We start from the raw sequence: 11436 nt of genomic DNA on the forward strand, positions 1-11436 counted from the left end.
GAGCCTTTGAAGCCCAGACTCAGGCTAATTATGAGCTCCTCCTACTCCAAAATGACCGAACGGGGTCTGTCTGCCCTAGGGATGGGGACCAGTAGAAGTTTTTTGCAGGAAGAAGAGTAGGAGCTGAGTGGTAAATAAAGCATCCTCTGTGAGAAATTTCCACCACTTGAAATTAGAGACAATCCTGTGAGGTCATCAATGGGAATAACCCCTGAAACAGAATGTATGGACCTTCAGCCCAATTCTTATATCTCAAGATTCACTTTCCATCTGGAGAGCTTTGCTAATTGGGGCCTCCTCTTTTACTCAAATGAAGCCAGAGCAGCCTTTAGACAGGACCGTGCTAACAGCTGGATTACTACCAAAGGTTAACAGACACCAGGGTGGCATGCCACCAGATTACCTATTCAATAAAGCTAGTTCACATTCTCAGCATGGGTCCCACTACGAGAGTGCCTCCCTGGCCAGCCCCTGCCCTGCCTCCATGCCACAGAGGCTGCACAGCCTCACCAGCCAGGAACACACCCCAGCATGTGCAAGCTTTCCACAAGTTAGGCCTGCGCTTCACAGCATCTCCCCTGCTCCTTCAGTAATAGTGGTTTGTTAGACTAGTGGTTCTTAAAAGGGAAAAGATGGCAGGGGTCTCCGCTCAGATATCACTTTGCCCAAAAGCTTCTGGTGAACCCCCAGGGGAGACTAAAATGTCCTACAGTTTCCTTAGTGTGCTGCACTTGGGGGCCTCGAGATTGTCACACTCTATTGTGCCAACAGTCTTCCTGCCTCACATGGCCTGTTTGTTCACCACAGGGCTTGGCATTGCTAAATCTCCCATGAGCCAATGCTGTACTGCTGTTCAAAACACTGTGTCTATGTCTGCCCAGCAACCCCTCATGTTGCAATCTATTGACCTCTAAAAGAACTGCATAGTGTGGCCTGTCCACATGGCCTGTGCTGGAGGGTTGAGGAGACTTGGGGAGCATATCATTTGGGAAGAGGCAGCGTGATGCCATACAGAGTTGTCTTAGAACCAGACTGATGGAGGCTTGGATTCTGGTCCAACTATTTACCAGCTTCATGACTTGGGACCAGTTACTTAACCTCTCTGGGTTTCAGTCTCCTCATCGGTCAAACACCAGTGGTGCTTCTCCTCCTGCAGGGATTAGGGGCAACAATGTAGAGAGCCTTGCATTTTATGCAGTAGCTGTTCAGTAAATGGAAGCCTTTGCAGTGAGAGTTTCTTTTGCTCTCCATTTAGTTTGGCTTCCCTGAATCCCACTGAGTCTTTCCCCCATTTCCCATGCACTGACTCCAGTCATTCTGTCTTCATCAAACCCCACCACCATCTTGAGCCAGCAAGGAAGGGAACTTTGGAAAGGCGCTGACTCCAGTGGGAAGTAGCTGGTCTCTCCCTCTGGAGATAGCATGATCCAGCTTGAGAGGCCACTGGGTTGAGAAGAGTCCCAGCTGAGGTCCTTAGAGTTTTCGCCTATAAAGTGTGGGAGAGGAATCACTAAGGTCTCCTCTGCATCTGAGGCCTCCCTGCTTCCTGGTCTGTACCAGCCTCCTGAGGGAGGCACTCTTGAAATTGGAAACCGTTGTACTAGCTTGTCAGGACCAGCAGGTGGCACTCTGCCTCAACTGCCTAGGGGCTGACTTGTGATGTGGTTTGGCACAAGGTCCTGTGGTCAGAGTGAGGAAAGAGATGGTTTATTTTGTTCCCCAACCGCAGACAAAAAGTCATTTGTAGGAAAATATCAGTTGCCCACAAGCAGATAGTCCTTGTGTACTGTGTAAGCCCACATTGCCCCTTCATTTCCCTCTCCTTCCGTTCTTTTCCATCCTACCTCTGCAGTCACATTTGCACATGCACATGTGGACACACACCACACACCACACACACATCCACATCCACACACATCTGAGTCACGGTGTTGGCTACCAGTTAGTATACTTCAGCATTTACTTTCTCTTTGGGCAGAGTCAAGCAGAAGTAGGAATAGAACCTCCTTAAGAGAAAGAAGTCATCTCTTGCATATCCCAGTGTATTGGTCAGGGTAGACCAAGTCACTCTTCAATAACCAATGAGCCCTCAATCTCAGGGGCTCAAAACAACAAAGTTTTACCTCTCCCTCACCTTAGATGTCCACTGAGGGTCAGCCACAGCCCTGCCGCACATTAATTTGACTTTGGGATGCAAAAAGCTGACAGAGCAGCCTCAATCTGGAGCACGGTCAGTCCTTAGGGCAGAGAGGCAAGACAGTGTACTGAGCTGCAGCTCCTAAAGTTTACACTTTATGGTCAAAGCAAGTCCATGGCCACAGCTGCTATCACCAATGGGCAGAGTAGGATACTTCCTGGGGGAGAGGAACAGAGGCAGCAAAATCTTTAAGAGCACAGTGCAGTCTACTCTACCCATGTAAAGTGATTCTTGGCTTTCAACACTTTGGAATTACTGATGCCAATGTTGTCTTCTTTTGAGTTGTGAATATCATCCCAGAAAACCCAACCTTTATCAAGTTCTCCTATATGCAAAGGATGACTAAGGCCCTGAGCTGGAGGAAGGAACCAAGATGGAGAAAAACAGATTCCTGCTATTCACAGACTCGTGATCCAGCAAGTAAGCAGGCACAGCTGAAAACAAAGCACATGGAAGGCGTGCTTGACATATGCCAGCAAAGGGGGAGGAAAGGCACCAGGAAGGGCAAGCCCTGATGGTGTGGAAGGACTGGGCTCTGCTGCATCAGACAAAGGCTGTTGGTGCCCTTCCCAGCCACACGCTGGGAGAGCCCACATCTATATAGACCCTGGACTGACCACATATGGTTTGTCTGAACACACACTCATCATGTATCTATTATGAATGAAGTACCATACTACTACAAACAGGAGTTGAAGGAAAGTAGGGAATGTTCCTATCCTTAAGCGTCTCACAGCTAACACAGGCCAGACCAGGGGATAGTCTATCCCCAAACCACAGAGTGGGTGCTAAGACAGGAGCTTCCTGTACAAACACTCACAGAATGAGGGATGTTCAGAGAAGAAATGAACTAGTGTCTGAGATTCTAAGATTAGTCAAACACAGATTAGGGATAGGCCCTCCAGGCAAAGGGAGTGGCTTATTGGCAGAAGAATGAGAAAACAGCGCATTGTTAAGAAAACAATCTGTTAAGTAGTTCATCAAGGCTTATGGCTGGAACAGTAGAGCACTTGTACAGAGAGAAAGGAAGGTGGGGTGATGGCAGAGATGAGACTGGAAGCCTTCCCAGGAGTCTAGAGCGTGAAGGCCCTTTGAAACCATGTCAACAACTGTAGACTTTATCCTGAAGCCTGTGGGAAATTACTGAAGGCTTTGGGCACCAAGTGGCTTGGTTACTATGGATATGAGGTATTGTCCCACCCCTTCCCTTTCTTCCCACTCTGGAGGGATGTCTGGGGCAGGGTGGTGTATTTGTATACCATTCTACTGAGTATGTGCAAGGCCAGCCACAGCTCAGGGTGGCAGCTCAGAGCTCTGTGAGCCCTGGTCCTACCTTGGGGTGTCAGTCATCACCAGGTACTGTCTGAGCTGAGGCTGGCAGCCCTTGCTTGCTTCTTCCTTCTTCAGCCACTTCCTCAAGGAAATTCTCTGCAGTCAGAGTGTAGGGCATTAACCAGGCAAACTGGCCCAACTTGTGGTATCTGCTAATTTGTCTGTTTGGTTTGGTTCCCTATCTCAGCCATCATCTCAGAGACCCCTTTCTCTGGCCTGAGGGATAATTTGAGCCCCAGCTCCTTGCCCCCAGGGCCCAAAGCTCAGGGAAAAATCAGGTTCCTCAGTGCGTAGTTCCATAAATGGAAACGTCCTTTTGCCCCAACCACCTTCTGCCAGGAAGAGAGCTACTGTTCCACCATGGTAGCCTCTGTCTGGACTTCGCTTGAGGCTGTGTCCAGTAAGCTCAGTTGACCAGGGATGGAAATCACAGTGAACCCCTAAGTGATATAAAGCAAGCAAATTAAGAGATGGTTGTCCAACTCATAGGATACACTTCTTAGGGACTCCTATCCAGAGCATTCTTTTTTTTCTATACCATTAACCCCATGTCCCAAAGGGGGCTTTCTTTGTTATACTGTACCAGGATTTGCCTTTCAAATTAGCCATCAGACAACCAGTAAGCCAAATGATCAGGAAATCAATTGGTCAACCACTCAACCAGACAGTTAGTCAGTTTTTTAGTGTACCAGCTAGGCAGTCAGCTAATTTGTCAGGTTATTACTCACCCTCCTTCTTTCACTCACTTCCTGACTCACTCACTCAACAGCATCCTCCTTTAGTAATTGGACCACCCACTCACCAGCTAGCTAGTGTATTCACTAGCACCAGTTCTTACCAGGGTAGAAGTTCTGTCCTCAACATCCTTTCTGCCCCTGGGAAGCTTGTAGTTTGGCTGGCTATAAAGAAGTCCCCCTTGTATATGCACACACACACATACACACATACATACACACAGGTAGCTGGGCCTCTTACAGGTGTGGATGATGTCAGCATAGGTCTTCAAAGATAATGCATGTGGTTGGATAAACAGAAAGAGCTACTTAGAGAAGACAAGCATCAACCTGAACTTGAAAAGAAGGACTAGTTCACAAAGCATCTTGAGACTTCATCGATTCAGACTGTTAAGCCAAAATGTCTAACTGTGGGTTTATCATTCAGTTTAACTCATTCATTGATAAATCATTCACTCATTCATTTAGACATTCATTTGTTTTTGCATATTCATAGAGTGGATATAATATGCGTTTGGCTAGTATAGGGGGGTAGATGATAAACACATGCATATATGGTGAGGGTGAAACAGCTCCTTCCATCAGGGAATGTACATGTGATGCTAAGATTAGTATATAATTTATACATATTCAAGTCAAAACATTACGTAAAAAGTGTTCATAGTACATATAAATAAAAAGGGGTGGGTGTTGAGCAGAAGAGGAAAACACATCTTTTTGGAAAGATTTAGGAAAGAGATCACAGAGAAAGTAATATTTAAAATGCTTCCTAAAGATTACCTTGAATTTCACTGGGAGATTTGAGAGTAGTGTGCCATTACAGATCAAATGATTTGAGGCAAGAAAGCATGAGGTGAGTTTTGGGAATAGCAATGTCTGGGGCTGAGGTAAGGGAAGCTGGAAGTCAAGGTAGGAATTAAAGGTAGTGTCACCTTGTGCAGGATTTTCGAACAGTTCATACCCTCTCTCCTTCTTCAAGTGCATTAGCCATTCTCACACATAAGCGTTAGGATCTCTCTCCCTGCTTCAGGCTAACCAGGGTTAACTGCCTGTATCCCTGTGGTCACTTATCTTTCCCACAGCAGATCCCTCTGATCAAGATGACACTCTTCAGCTGAGCCCAAATGCAGCATCGATGCCCTCCACTCACGATTAATCCCCCAAGGAGGAACTCGGCTGCCTTCCCAGACCTTCCCAGACCCATACATTTATAGAATGGAGGCTCAGTGGGACCCTCGAGGGAGTTGTAGCCAGTCTCCTCATATTGGAAAACAGGAAAATCGAATCTGGGAACAGTTAAGGGCCATGTCTAAGACCTCACAGCCAGTAAGGGGTGAGTATCAGTGGAGAAGTTTCTTAACTCCCTTGGCTCCTTCCCTTGCCTCTAACCACACCATGTTGTGCCCAAGGAAAGGGTGACAAGTGCTTCAGCTCCACTCAACTTCCAAGAGGCTAACCTTGGTCATCTTTCCAGAGGTGGGCACTTTGCCCACACACTCACTTCTCTTCCACAGCCAGTCTTCAGCTGCCACAGGTGACAATCAGTGGGTGTTGTGTCAGAACTAGCCTCTAACCATTGAGGACTTCATTTACCCCTTTATTAAACTCCTAGGACTGTTGGGGATCTTATAGAAATATATCATGGAGGGGTGGGAGGGGGAGATAAATTGCACACCTATTTCTGGACATTTATCCTCTCCCTCTTCTCTCTCTGTGGGACTGCTTTCAATACTACTGCACAGAACACCAAACACCAGTAACTGAGCATCTTGTTTGCAAATAGAAAAATTAGAGGCTGAAATAATTAATGCTGCAAATGGATTTCCCACATTTAAAAAGGTCACGAAGGCTAAGTAGCATCTTCTGAAGTTTTTGTTGACAGATTGTCAAGTAATTAGTGGAGAAAGGAGCTTGAAACAGAAATGTCCTAAACAGTGACTGCTGGTTGAGTATGTACCAGAACACAAGATGAAACAAATATGACATGATTATGATTTCTTAAATGAAACACGATTTGCTCGATTTTAATGTTCATTTTACTGAACAGGCAGCTGAAATACAGGAATGCTGGCAGGCCCAAACTCCACTGTCCTCCCTGCCAAGCACAGTTCTCCCACCCTAATAGCCTCTCATGAGTAAACCAGAGCTCTCCTTTTTTTTTTCCCCCTTTTCTTATTTCATCCTTACAGATAGCATAATAAATATGTTCCATTTGTGTCCAGATGGAGCCATCAACAACCCTTCTTTCCCCCCAAAGTACCCTGGTGGTAGAGATGTGTCTAGATTAATAGCTAGGTGATTATCATTGTCTCTGGCAGGGTCCCCTCCCAGGGTCAGGTCTCTCTATTCTAGTCACCCCACTGTTTGTCCACAGGGTGGGGCTGGGGTTTCTCAAGCTTTGACTCACCTTCAGAAATGAGTCTTGCCTGTGCCCTCCCCTCCCTGATGGAGTCATGGCACACACCTGTTCTCAGGTGTCTGCTCCCTAGGGAGGCAAGATGCAGAGCCTGGCTTCCTGGTTTGAGTCCAACATGGCCCTTTGAGGATGAAAGAGCAGATGCCGGACTCAGGACTTGCCAGGCAATAGTGCCAAGGCCAGCCTGGACTGAGTTTCTCAGGGCCCATCTTTCCTAGACGGTGACTTATATGGGCTGGTTTGAGGGGTGCCAGCAAGCCTCACCTCCTCCTTTGAAAGAATGATCCACTCCCCAGCCAGCCAGGGTGTCTGGAAATCAACGGTGACAGATATAAGAGACCTGGAACAGCCCTATTTTCTGGATTCCAGATTCATCCACCATTGGAACCAGCTCTTGCATTTATAAAATTTATCGTACAATTAGCTTTCTTCATAGAGTATTGTGAAAACTTGTATATGGAAGTGTTTGTAAGTTGAGTGACTAATAAAACTGCACCCATGCCTAGCAGTGTGGTGGCAAGGGACTGGTTAGGGTCTCAGAGGAGGGAGGGAAACAGGGTCGGTGGGAAAGATGACACCAAGTGCCAGGGAAGAATGAAAAGAGGTGGGGCAGGAAGAGGTAGAGAACCAGTTTCCTAGTTCTGTCATTAATAGCCTCTGAAAGAAGCTGCCTAGTACTCAGGCACTTCAGTTGACTGAAAATAGCTGTGAGGTCAGGAGCCCTGTGATCCAGCCTTGCATTCGACATTAGCCACTGTGTGACCTTGGGCCGAGTGTCAGTTTCCCTTCTATAAAATGGAGATAATGTGGCTAATGGGAAAGTTGAGTGCCAGGGTTTTGGGAAGTTTGTGTTGGATGCATTTGAGCTTGACTGCTCCCATCCATATTCGTGACCTAGAGGTCACAGCCTCTTCAAGGCCAGTTATGTTTGGCTGTCTACCCCAGCCACTCCTGGAGCATCCTCTGAGATGAGAGTATGATCGTTGTTATACCCCAAGTTGCATCACCAGAGAGAGTTCCCAAAACTAAGCAGGAGATGTTTATTGACCAAGCAGGAGGCCAGTGAGCAGACTGGGAAAAATGAGGAGTAAAGTTGATTCCAGAGAAGCCGTGTGGGTGCCTGAGATATGAAGGGAGGGCGTTGTCACTCCATTCACAGGCAGCACACATACACTGATGCCTCCTAGGTGCCTGGCCCGTGAAAGTGCCTTGCCTTGTGTCCATGCCAAGTCTGTCTTTGCTGTGTGCTTCCCTTCTGCATCTAGATGAGCAGAGTGGAGTGGGAGCCTGGAAGTGGGGCATGGAGGTGGCAAAAGTGGAATGCAAAACGTGGAATCTGGAACCCAGAACCCAGAATGTTACTTTTTTTTTTTTTTAGAATGTTATATTCTTAAAGTTGATAGGCTTGTGGGGAGAGGGGGGTAAGGATAAGAAATTAAGGGAAGGGCTAACCTTTAAGTGAGGCTGATCCTGAAAACTGAGCCACATATGGTAGAAAGCTCAGGAAAGATCCTGAGTCATGGCCACACCTAGCAACAGTCACTTGTCTGCCACAGAGAAGCTGGTGTAGAGGAGATGAGCCCTGGGCCAGGGCCCCTGTCCCAGCTCCACCCTGCTTGCTCCATGTTGTTGAGCAAGTCAGTTAACTCCTTTGGATCTACTTTTTCAAACTGTAAAATCAGATTTACACTACCTGACAGGATTGCCATGATAATTAAATAAGGCAAGGGTTTGAAAATGCTTTGGAAAATACTTCTAGGTATGTCTACCATTTCTCAGGCTGCCTTACACTTCCGCTCTGATAATGACAAAAATGAGCACATCAATGCCTCTTGTCAGGCTGGATCCTGAGGTTTGAGGCATTAAGTACAAAGGTAGACCAGCTTCCCAGAACAGCCCTGCCTTCTCCACCGCAGGGCCTTTGAGGCCAAGTGGGGGACCAGGGCTCCTTCCTGCCATCTAAATAGGTTGTTGAGTAAATTGCCAGATTTAACAAATAAAAATACAGCCTGCCAAGTTTAATTCAAAATTCAGATTAACAAGTAATTTTGTATTATAAGTATGTCTTATGCAATATTTGAGATAAACTTCTACTAAAAAAAATTCTGATTAAGGAGGGCACTTGATATAATGAACACTGGGTGTTATATGCAACTGATGAATCACTAAACTCTACCTCTGAAACTACTAATACACTCTATGTTAATTGATTTTAAATAAAATTTTTAAAAAATTCTGTTTACCTAAAATTCAAATTGAACTAGGTGTCCTGTATTACCTGGCAACCCTACCCCAGAGGCTAAATTCTACCCCACCCTCTGCCCACCACTAACACCTATAAGCAGCTGATTCCTGGTGGGCAGGTGAGGGATAGCAACACCATGTTGATTAAGTTTGGGGGGGCCCATTCACATTCTTGTCCTTGTGCTCAAGGAGAAGATTCCTAGAATACATTGCAAACAGTCCCTGCTGGGTTGGGAAAATCACAGGCACCGTGTAGTGGGGCAAGGGATGGGGGGCCTCTGTGTGGAGACTTTTGACTTCTCCTTCTGATGTTTGGGTTCTCTGAATCATCCAGACCTGAGTCCCAGTCCCATTCGGCTGGCCTTCGGCTCAGGTCACAGTCCCAGCGTCCTGGGATCGAGCCCCGCGTCGGGCTCCTTGCTCAGTGAGAGCCTGTTTCTCCCTCACCCTCTACCTACTGCTCTGCCTACTTGTGCTCTGTCAAATAAATAAAAAATTTTTTAAATCTTTTTTAAAAAAAAGGAGAAACAGCATAAAGAGTGATCTCAGCAGTAGGCAATGCTCATGGCAGTGCCAGATCTTAGCCCTCAACAAATGGCAGTAATAGCAGCAAAGGTGATGCTCAAATTTTTGCCAGAAGTGGCCCAAACCTATATTTCCTTATTTCCTCTCCTCCTCCTCTTTCCTCAATGTTTCCTACAACTCTCAGTCAGCAAACAGCACCTCAGATTTGTTCTTTTTTTTAAAGATTTTGAATCCTTGAGTTTGAGCAAACACCTTAGGTAGGTGAAGTCCGCTTAGCTAGATGGGGACCCGGAAGGCTGTAATACCTGGGGGTGTTTTCCATCAAAACAGGCCAGTAAAGCAAGTCCCTGGAGGAAGTGCAGGTGGGAGAAGTGGGTGAGGAATTCCCTGGAAGGAGGTAATCAGGGCCATGCCAGCAGCCTGAGGCAGGCAGGGAGTCTTGTAAGATTTCCAGGAGAGGATGGCCTCCTACCTGTGTTCAGCCTCCTCTCCTGGGTTCCTGCTTGAGCTTCTGGTAAGTGGGAATGGATTCCTCCTGCTGGGACCTGCTGGGCACTTCCTCCTTCTTGAACTGTCTCCAGCTGCTAGGCAAGCTCCTGTCCTATTCATGGGTAATCAGAGAAGTGACTTAAGCCTTGTGACAAAGAAATGTCATGCTATTTGTTACTTAGGAAATTCAATCTCCATCCCTCACCGTTGCTGAGTGTGACTAATTACCTGATTCTGGGTCTCACTCCCTGGCAAGGTGATTTTTCTCATTGAGGGGAGATATTTAGAACTGAAGCGTTTTGTAGCAATTCTGAGCTTCCTCCAAACATTTTCAACCTTTTATTAAAAAGCTGTCTTTTCGGCCCTACGAGCAAGACTTTTCATACGTTGCTTTTAGGTTTACAGAAATAGGTATATTATGTATTGCATTTTACACTGTGCAGCTCCCATGCCTCACTATCATGATTACACCCGGAACATAATCACGAATTTAGAAGAGAGGAAGGCTGCTAACAAACAAAACCAGAGACACACGCTGGAGCTAGGAAGGCCTCAGAGACCTTTCCAGATCAGCATCTTCCAAATAAGAGTATGGGGGTCCAGAGAAGGCAGACTGGACATCAGGATAGTGTAGCAGAAGGATGAAGGGGAGAGGATTGCAATGGGTGCATGTGAGTCAATCCACTGACCAATTTGAGGCTATTAATCACTTATCATGTCCTTGGCCGTTGTAAGGAAACATTGCTCTAGGAGTCAGAAGGGAGGGGTGGTGGACCGAGCCCTCCCCGAAGTGTCCATTGCCTGGGGTTCTTTCAGGCTCCCCTGTTCCTGCAGCAATGTCTTAGCAGCAGCAGCGGAGGCAGAGCCTGCCCCAGAAGGCCCAGCAGCAGCAGGTGAAGCAGCCCTGTCAGCCACCCCCCTGTCAGATGTCAAGAAAATGTGCACCACAAACCAACAGTCCACACACTCCACAGCCCAAGAAACAATGCCCACCCAAGGGCACAGTGATCCCCACCCAGCACAAGTGTCCCATGGCCCAGCAAGCCCCCAAGAATAAACAGAAGTAAGGGTGGACTAGGGTACCACCTGCCCGACATCCAGGCTACCAAATGGAGCCTTCTATTCCTTCCGTGTCTCTTCCCTCCAGCCCCAAGAGCTGCCTTCCTCTCCCACCCCCTCCTGCCCAGGGTCCAGTGAAGCACTGTCAGGATTTCTTCCCATTTAGCTTTGTTCAAGTCTTCATCCTACCCTGATGCTCTCCAAGGTAGATATGAGGAGGCCTCATCCTTTCCAGCTTTCAGCTTGGCCACAGCTGGGGCCCCAACCATGCCCCCAAAGCAAGGGATGTATCTGGGCTTCTTCTGGAGTTCCACTCTGACTAGTGGGGACTCCAGAGGCTGAGGCACAGCTTCTGTCTTATTGCTTCCTCCAGCTCCCCCTCCCTGAGCTTCTCTCCTTTTGCCTCCCCTAATGAATCTTTGCTTTGTGTCATTGTGTCC

At 47.2% G+C, this 11436-nt stretch overlaps 1 protein-coding gene across 1 annotated transcript; it reads left to right on the forward strand.

The window, feature by feature from the left end:
* Positions 1–10773: 10773 nt before the first annotated feature.
* On the forward strand, positions 10774–11004 carry SPRR4 (small proline rich protein 4). The gene is given in 1 exon segment (XM_045895335.1): positions 10774–11004. A coding segment is annotated over 1 exon segment (231 nt).
* Positions 11005–11436: the final 432 nt, after the last annotated feature.

The sequence above is a fragment of the Mirounga angustirostris genome, unplaced genomic scaffold, assembly GCF_029215605.1.
Source record: "Mirounga angustirostris isolate CCGP_5_RB_7025 unplaced genomic scaffold, mMirAng1.0.hap1 SCAF_4, whole genome shotgun sequence".
Classification (NCBI taxonomy): domain Eukaryota; kingdom Metazoa; phylum Chordata; class Mammalia; order Carnivora; family Phocidae; genus Mirounga; species Mirounga angustirostris.